The sequence below is a fragment of the Styela clava genome, chromosome 4 (assembly GCF_964204865.1).
Source record: "Styela clava chromosome 4, kaStyClav1.hap1.2, whole genome shotgun sequence".
NCBI lineage: Eukaryota > Metazoa > Chordata > Ascidiacea > Stolidobranchia > Styelidae > Styela > Styela clava.
In genome coordinates, this window is record NC_135253.1 from 323,651 (window position 1) to 333,500 (window position 9,850).

Here is a 9,850-nt window from a genome sequence, read left to right on the forward strand (position 1 = left end):
CATCTGAAATATAATCAAGCCGATGTAACATGATATTAATTTTAAAAAAATGGAAAACAAAAATGAATTTATTTGTAACCAAGGCAATAAAGATATGAATAATAAAGAAAAGTCGTAGTGTTTTAGATAACACATGGGTTGAAATAACTATGGGTCAAAACAACACTGAAGCATTTAAAGAAATGGATAATCACCAGGCTTCTTATATTGGGATAACATATTGTAAAAAGCTAATATCTAAATATCATTATGCTCATATTTCATGAACAAAATAGGTTTAATTGATGCAATAAAAAAGTAATTGTGAAAGAAACTAATTCTATAAACATATTCTAACACAGAAATAACCCTTATAATGAGCATGTTTTTGACCCTGCATCACCTATATAAATGAAGACAATGAGAACAAAAATGTTATCTAAGATTAAAGGCAACAAATATTTAAACAAATTAAATTCATAGAAAAATCATTGATTAAACAGCATACAAATATTCAGATCATGATATTCAATAATCATACATAAGTTGGAACAATTATATCCATTATTGAGATACGTCAAAAAATCATTTCATTTAATTGAACTATCAAGGCATAAAAAAACAATGAACGACTCAACAAGAAAGTGTATGAACAGTTTAATGGCTTTGATAAATTTATAGCAATCACAAAATAGTTAATTATTATAATATATTTTGCCAATGGTGATTCATACATTGATAACCTTGATACTACATTCATATATTAATTAAGGCATATTAATTCACTTTACACATACATGTAATAAAGAGTGACATTTTAAACACCAATATTTTCAAAAAGTATCACATAACAAGATTATAATCTTTCTTTACTTGTCAAAATACATTTAACAGTTGGTGTAAGATATTAATTAGTTAACAAAAACTGCCTGGCCATGTTTCAAAACGTAAAAGGAGAACTATAAAGGAATGACAATTCCAAACATCTACTCTACTAATGTTATATTGTTTTTTTAAGAATGATAAGTTCTAATAAATCTGTTGATTGCTCTCCTACAAACTGGGCAGTTGTAAAGCCTTCTAGCACAAGTAGCACAAGAACATATATGACCACAAGGTTGAAACAGAATATCTGCTGGTAGTGTGAGACATATCTTACAAGTTCTCTCTCTCTCCAACTCTGCCAGTCTCTGAGTAGAATTGCCAGATGTGGAAGGTGATGTTGTTCTAGGAGCAGTGACAGTATTTGTTGTCGGTCGTCTTGTCATGCGACGCATTGGGGAGGATAAAGGAAGGTCCAATCCAAGAGCTGCTAAACCATTGCCAGAAGGAGGTGCTGGGTTTGACCCGGCACCTTCTTCAATTTGAATATTCCTTGGAGCATGAGATACATGATTCATATATTGATTTACAGGCATTCCATTTACCAATACACTGTTGTTGCTATTGGATGGACCAGCTTCGGAGAAAGCAGGACTATTATGTGAATGAGATGATGGTACAGAAATATTGGATCTTGCAGTAATATTTCCACCAACAATGTGAATGGTTTGGTCAGGTAAATTTAACACAGTGCCTTGTGGAGTAATCTGTACAGTAGAACAGCTAATTCCTTGAACTGAAGACCCACTACTTGTCTCTTGATCTGTTGCACCATTGCAATGCAGCAATGCATCAACTAACGATTCAGCTGTCTGAAAAATTGTTCCATTAATATTGATATTTGTCAATTGTGTTTCCCTAATTTGCTGTTCAGAAAATCCCATGCTACGTGCAATTTGAACAGCTTGTGATTGCATTGCTTGATGCAACAATCGCTGTTGAGGATTTTCACCTGAAAGCGATAAAGCAGAAGAATGTTGTGTAGTTGATACCTCAGATGAAGGTGACTGTGAACCATGTGAAGCATTTGGTAAAATATGTCTTTCTCTCACTGGAAGAATCGGTCTGGCAACATCAGGATTTTGAGCAGATATTTCATTGACCCAACCCGGTCCACGCTGCTGTAAAAGATATTCACACTGTGGGAAATACTTTGTATGTTCTACCCACGGATCATCTTCAGGCAAATAATCTTTCAATCCCCCATCACAGAACCAGCACTTTGTTCTGTCACCATCACCAACATAGTACATTCCTGCTTGAGCAAGCCTTTCATTCGATGCACGAAGTCTAGTTCTTCTACGAAATTCAGGATTCTCTAGTGTTCTGAGCCTCGCTCGTTCTTCTCTCATTGCCGGATTAGCTGGGTTAATACATGGAAACTCCAATAACAGATTTGTCCTCTCAATGGCCGCCAATGGTGGATTCAGATGCAATGCTGGTAGCTGGAGCAATTCTTGTCGTTCACATATAAATTCTGGAGATTGAGTAATATGAGTTTGAGTTGAATGTAACAATCTTCTTGATTGTGGTCCAATCGATGGATCGGATTCACGTACTTGTGGAGGAAGTGGGATAGCACCACAATCCTCACCTCTGATAAATCTACAATGAGGTGAAAGTTGTCTATGCCTGCTTTGTGGATTATCGTCCCTACTCCAGTTTGCGAGAATCAAACGACATGAAAAACATTCTACTGCATCATCTTGACCAAGACAGAAAAACCCGCATATAACAAGCAATCGAACATTCTTGAAAACGATATTTCTTGACCAAAACCTTTTGAAAGTTTCTAATCTGTGTTTTGCTATTTTCATATCATGAACTGCAAGAAAAGCAGTCAATTCGTTTGAATTGAGTGGCCTGGAATGTCTTGGCTCCCTTGAAGTTGAAGCCTGAGATAGAGAAATTTCACGAGAACAGGACGAGTTTGAATAACTTTGGTTTAATAATGGATTCATTTCAGTTGGAAACTCTACTTCCATCCTCTCCTCAATTGCAGGATTATTTGTAATCATGTATGGTAAACTTTTCACTTGTCTGTTCCATCGATGATCAATTGTATGCTCAGGATTTATTGGAATAAGCGAACAGGCCATTGGGTGACCTTCCTCAGACTTATATGATGGTGAAGAATGTTTAAATTTTTTCTGATTGCTACTACTACTACATGTTGCACCAATGGATTGATTTGTACACGGTGAGCCTTCATGTGCTGAGGTATTAGTATGAGTAGCATTTGATAGTCTTTGTGCAAATTTGCATCCTAATTCATGAAATCTCATATTGCAGGGCTGATCTGTCCTTGTCCATCCAGATATAGTTTTCTTACATCCAACACATACAGTACAATTTAGAGTTGTGTTGTAAGCAAACCCATGTTTCGCAAGTTTATTTTCATTGATGTTCAGTATAGAGGAACACTGAGAAAAAGTGTTTATACGATCTTCCAAATCAAAGTTGCTATCAATATCCATTTTATCATTTAATAATGTTAAACCATCACACTACTGGATTACTGATAAACAGAAAAAAGAAATCTTGATGATAATAAATCGTACTGTGGACTGTGGTACAGTACTTTTATGGTTCTGCTAAAAGTATCAGTATCCCAAGTTAAACTAACTTATCCCACAAGTAACATACTGACATAAGCCATTTCCACGAATATATCTAATTCTAGGGTTTACTTTAACAGAAAACATATGGCACACTATACAAATCGGGTGACATTGTCCCGTTTCAGAGAAACCCATTTTACAGATGATCAGACACACCTCCTTTGGGATACGTCTGTACATTGTTGTCCCTCAATATCGGTAATAATACAGTATAATGATGTTGCGCAAAATACTACAAAAAAGCGCAATCTAGTAATGTAATTGAATAGTAATTGAATTCCTTGAGAAAAAATAATCCTATTTACCAAAGGAAAAATAAAATTACCGTAGCATCCGAAAGTTTTTAGCTAATAACAGCAATTTTGGTCATGTGACAGCCTAATTTAAAATTTTTATGTTATTCTGTTATTGGATAATATCTTACAATGCATATTACAGTATCCGAGTATTAGAACAGAACAGGCTCCTTCTAACTGTCTAAAGTACCATCACAAAAAAACACAATTCTATTTCCATTCCTCATGTTGTTTACAATTTTATGGGTCTTACTACTTACTGAATACAGCGCAAAACACCGCAAAGAGCGCAGAACAGTGCAAAAGAGCGCGAAACAGCACAAAATAGCGCGAAACAGAAGGAAACCAGCGCAAAACAGAGGGAAACAGCGCAAAACAGGAGACGCAGTCATTACCACCTCCTGCCACGAAAGAACCACGGAGCCTCTCGCCATGGTTTTATGGCGCTATTTCCGGCATATTTACAAGGTTATGTACCGGATTATAGGTCATCATGCGAAATTTTATCTACCTTTTTGGTGCTCCAGAAGTATGTGCAGCAATATGTCGCACAACCTGAATCCGCTACACACACACACACATACTATTTTCAGGTTGTGCGCCATCTTGGTGCACATACTTCTGGAGGTCCTCTTTTACCTAACCCTAACCCTAAAGCCAACCATATCCATGTGGAAAATGTTCTGCCAGACTGCCGTCTGGGTCGGACGTGTTTTTGTTGCTCTGTTAGATGAAAGATCAATCAATGCTGTTGGACTGAGAATGCTACGCGCTGTGTGTTTCGGTATTTACTATTAGATTTGTATCTCGTGATATCAACATGATCAAGGCCCATCCACCGGAATTAAAGAAGTTTATGGATAAAAGATTGGATTTAAAGTTTGTGTTTGGCAGTCGTCGGGTGCGGTCGCATTTTTGAACGGCGCAGAAAGATTAGATTGACAACAATGAACCAGCACTTAAGGAATATCAACAAGTAAAGGCCGAAATATGAAATTACATGGCAGCATAAAGGCAACATACGGACATCATAACAGAATCGAAAGATGAATACAACAGGGATTGATTCAGATATTTTATTTTGTGACAAAGAGTATGATATACTGCTATTTCTAGAAATTCCGCTTGAATACTGAGTATTCAACTATATATGTGTAAATAGTTTGCAGTGTAACATTTTTAAACATTCATTTAGTGGCATATTTTTGATTTGTTCTCTCTGTGTGTATACCGGTACTGTTTTAACAATGTTGGCCACGTCAATGTATCAATTAGGCTACAGACCTGCTCACGTGTGATTAGTGTTTTTCCTAATAATTGCTTTTATGAGTGTCCGCACACCGAATTTGCCGCCATGGTTTTGCGTTTGTTTGTATATTAAACCACTTATCACCTTTTCCGCAATGCCCAATCTAGCAATCAGTGTAGTTTTTCATGGCTTGGTTTTTCTTAAAGCTTTCATGGCTTCATGAGTATGACTATCGTCGCAAATTTATTACATTCCACTCCCCACATTATCTTTGCATGAGGTTGTAGGTATTGGTCATTATCAACGTAATTGTTGAAAGAGAGTACAACAGCCCGAAAGTTTATTACTATCGTGTATTTTGTTTTTTAAGTTTGGCCCAAGCCTCATTTAATTGGGCTTGTGTTTTTGTGTGCGTGCTGGTGGGCAGGCACATGAGATACTTCATGTTTTAAACTTTTTTGTAGGTTTTGCTTGCCCTCCAGAATTCTCCATTTTAAATTTAGGTTTGTTATGGAGTTTTCGAAATAAACTATCTACCTATCTATCTATCTAAATTATGGTACCCAAAATGTGTCACCAACAGGGGCAGACCTGCCATTACAGCATTACTGGCTACATACGTTGGTTTGTGTTTTTAATTTGCTGCCGTGGTACTCCAACTCAAAACAAGGTGCCCCGAACTCATTGCAAAATTTTTTTCTGCTTCACACTGTTTCCCTCTGTTTTGCACTCTTTCGCGCTGTTTCCACACTGTTTCCCTCTGTTTTGCGCTGTTTCGCGCTCTTTGCGGTGTTTCGCGCTGTATTCAGTAAGTAGTAAGACCGCAATTTTATAATATATTATACCCTACGTTTTTCTTGTCTTAAATCAGTCCCAGCGCTGCAGTGATGTTATATTGCAGTATTGTCTTGGAAAATTAAACGAAGCTACAATACCGTCCTGCAGGGGTCTAGTACCGAGTGTTTAGTACCACAAGTACTTCCAGTGGGCGTAGCATAACCATTTTTGCATATGTTATTCCTAACCCTCAACTGACTATGCCATCCAAAAATTTCGTCACTACGACGTCACCATCACGCCATAGGGATTGCCAAAGTATAATTACGATCGCCCGAAATGGCATCTGCGCCGCCGATAAGAACTTGCTAAAGCCGGCGATCTCTCTCCTATCGTGATCGTTGCAACGAGAAAACGAGAGAAATAGCTTGCTCGATTTCGGGTTATCGTCTGCGCGTTTTGGACGACCATCCGCATACTTCAGTGAGCCTTATTACGCCACTGTGACGTCGGAATGACGTAATTTTTCGGTGACGTAGTCAGGTCAGCAGGTGGGGGTTAGGATTGACATATGCAAAAATTGTTGAGCCAGGCCAACTAGAAGTGGATGTGGTACTAAACTATACCAGACTATACCATAATATTTATAACTATAATAATAATATTTATGGGGCAAAATGCATGTGTTACACTATTATTCTGTTATTGGTACGTAATTTAAAGAATAAACAGAGTTGTTGACCAATATTATATCCAATGAAATTGAATACCGGTACTGACTGAACATGAAAAATCTTCCTGGCGAACTCCACTCTCAAGATTGACAGTTTCGCGCAAATATCCATTCATCATCACTCAATCTCCAGATTAAATTCATAAACTTAGCTTTGAATCCGAATTTTCCGAAGCATGTGAAAAGGGTACCGTAATCCAGATCTACACCATCGAAAGCTTCGTTGACATACAATGATAATAATGTACCTCAACCTCAAGCGCCTACTTTTTAGTTGAAACCGAACAAAGTACGTACCGAAAAGCGGAACAGTGTAGTCACTTTGGTGATAGTCACTTCCATAGTTTACTGAATATAGTTCGCTCACGTCTGGTTCGCTACGCACGAGTGAGGCATTACGACGTTATCAGTTTGCTCTGTTTTGAAGCTTACGGTAGCGGATTTTCTTTTAAACTTATTCGCGTATTTGGAATGGATTGTTGATTAAAATAACTGAAAAGATATACTTAGACAATAGGATAGAGCAGGGGGTATTGGCATCTGTCAGTCATCACTGCGCCGGTACCATGAGTTATCAAAGTGGAGTGGGGGCAGAGTATTTTTGCTGTTCTGTGATTGCAAAATTGGATAGTATTATAGGTTTATACCAGGATTATAGAACAATAGTAAGAATTCAGATACTCCCATGTAGGGATGGACGATATAGAATACCGAATCCGGAAGGTACGAATCCCTGGGATTCGGTTTCCGCCTCTTCGGCGGCGTGCGTCAATTTTTGTATTTCGGATTCCTAATTGCGGCAGACATCAAATACCGCAATCCCGGCTTGAATATTCAAAACGCGAAGACGGCGTTATTGCACCATTTTCGCGTTTTACAATTTTACAATATAGTTCGCTTATAATAATAATTATTATTGGTACCGACTGCCATCTTACAAGCAATTTTCCGGTTGCTACAATCTTGATTTTTTGGAATTGCGAAACAATCTTTATTTTAAATTAAATGACTTTTCGAGTTCTCCCGGAAAATGATGAGTAGGCTACCCGACGTTAGATGATAAAACATTATTTGCGATTAATTCAGATCAAATTTTACTTTTCACGACACCCGATTTCCGAAAATACGAAGTTATGACGCAAAACAAAGCGTTTTATTATATTTATTTTGAGCTCCCAATAAAATAGGTATATCTTGGATTTCGAGTTACCAATGAATCCGTCCCTACCGCCCAAGCGCAACACACGCTTGGTATTTTAGTAGACGAATAATTTTAAAAAGTCGCCATGCGTGGTATGTATAGCCTAACGATGATAACTGGAAATTACCAACTGGAAATTTGGTAACAGAAATGAATTTGTCACAAGTTGTTATTTTAGTTTAGTTAGTTTTTGTCGTAGAAGCAATCGAATTCTGACAAAGGCACAAGACATTAAAAGCATATATCACGATATCATATCATTCCGATAACCTACTTTCCCATTAGACATCGACTACTGTCAGATAGCTGAGGCTTAATCATCAATTGCCATAACGGCGCGGCGGTGCACCTCTAACTACTCTGCGTGGGTTCGCAGGTTCGAATCCCATACAGGGATGGTTATGTGCGAGAGGATTGCTGGACTCCTCGCCGTCGTTGGGTGGTTCACGTAACCGCTGGTCGGTTACGGCTTCCTCCACCACCAAGTCCATGCTTCCGAAAACAAACAATACAGTAAATCTAATCCCAAACCCGACTTGGAATGGTAACCGGACGAGAGGCCGTGGTTCGCCATATGGATAAGCCGTCTTATCGGCTTTCCTCTCCCCCGGGATAAATATGTAAATCCTATCCTATCATATGGTATTGTTTCCCTAGTTAGCATGCTTCTCTGAAGTAAACGCGGATCCCCACAATTTTTAAACCGAAAACACAATATAATAACATACCATAGATAAGAGCTATTCGAACAACATTTAAATTAGCTGCCACTCCTCGCGTGGGAAATAGATTACTGATTTATCTCATGTGATCATTCACATCAAGTTTGTTCCTTGCTTCCATCTTGATTTAAATAAGTGTAGAAAACCCACGTTCACATAAGTAAGTGGAGACGGAGGAGATAATGATTTTAAATGCTATGACGGTATGCTCACAACTACTTGTTTCTAAGCGATATATCCATGAATATGATATATAAAAACTGAATTTTGGTTTTGGACTTTTTTAAAAACTACCGCAAAAAGTTCAGATGTAATGTATTTGGATATTTTCGCTATTTGGTTATCTATATTTTCAATATTACATAGTAATTATGAGGAAATATATCAATAACATATTAGTGGATTTGATAATTTAATGTAAACTATGAAATACGACGTTATAATGGCACAAACTCCTGCGCACGCAACCTAAAATGCATCTGGATCCAATTGACGCATCTTGATCTCAAACATCAATTTATTATTATCTGGATATCTCATTTTCAATCTGAGTGGTATCGGCACATCTATAATACAGTTTCCAATTTGAACCTCCCGGAAATACTGCGTTTCTACATTTAAAGGAGGGGGAATAGGGGGTGCGCATTTCCGATACGTCGGTAATATCTTTGTCAACCAATTTGCGACCACCGTGTTTTTGTCTGTTTGATTGCTGTGATGTGGTGCTTTGTTTATATTTTGACGAGTTTTGTACGAAATAACCGTGTTCTTAAAATATATGACGGTCAGAAATGCAATTAGAAGCCCAATGTTTTCACGCTGTCACAAGACAGGAACTTCTAAAGATAGAGAAGTTCTGATACCGTAACACAGCGCGGTGACACTAAACTAACTCGTAGCTGTCAAAAGCTTGAAAATTCATACAAATATAAGAGATAAAAAGATGAAACGTGGCAGGTGGGTAGAGTTGTGTTTTGTTTAATCATCTTTAAAAGTTTCTTCTCTCCCCCGGGATAAATATGTAAATCCTATCCTGATACGTCGATAATATCTTTGTTTTCTTGTCTTTTTGATTGCTGTACGGCTGCGTATGCTATAGTCTCGACGCAGCAGAAACGATGTTCAAGGCTTGAAATCCGCGGTCGCACACTGGAATCTTCTAGAAAAATTCTAGTCTTCACCTAGTCTTGTTCGATATGCTAGCGCTATAGCAGTTAATTATCAATTATGCTGTGTTATCTCTCCCTCTAAGTCGGATTTAAATTCAAGTTTCGTCTATCTCTCACCACCTGCACAAAACAACGTTATGCCTTCGTATTGAATACCATTGCTATATCTGGTCTTCGTGCTTGTAAAATCTTGCCTATAGATGAAGACAACGAAACTATTT

The 9,850-nt window shown here is 37.7% G+C and overlaps 2 protein-coding genes across 2 annotated transcripts in view; both read right to left on the reverse strand.

Moving 5' to 3' along the window:
• LOC120326949 (elongator complex protein 6-like) overlaps positions 1-9,850 on the reverse strand; it is an 86,672-nt gene that overhangs the window by 75,254 nt on the left and 1,568 nt on the right. The gene's annotated exons all lie outside the window — the stretch shown is intronic.
• On the reverse strand, positions 3-3,399 carry LOC120325731 (inhibitor of apoptosis protein-like). Its single transcript, XM_039391857.2, has one exon. The coding sequence runs from the start codon at positions 3,336-3,338 to the stop codon at positions 993-995; it is 2,346 nt and encodes a 781-aa protein (XP_039247791.2). The 5' UTR covers positions 3,339-3,399; the 3' UTR covers positions 3-992.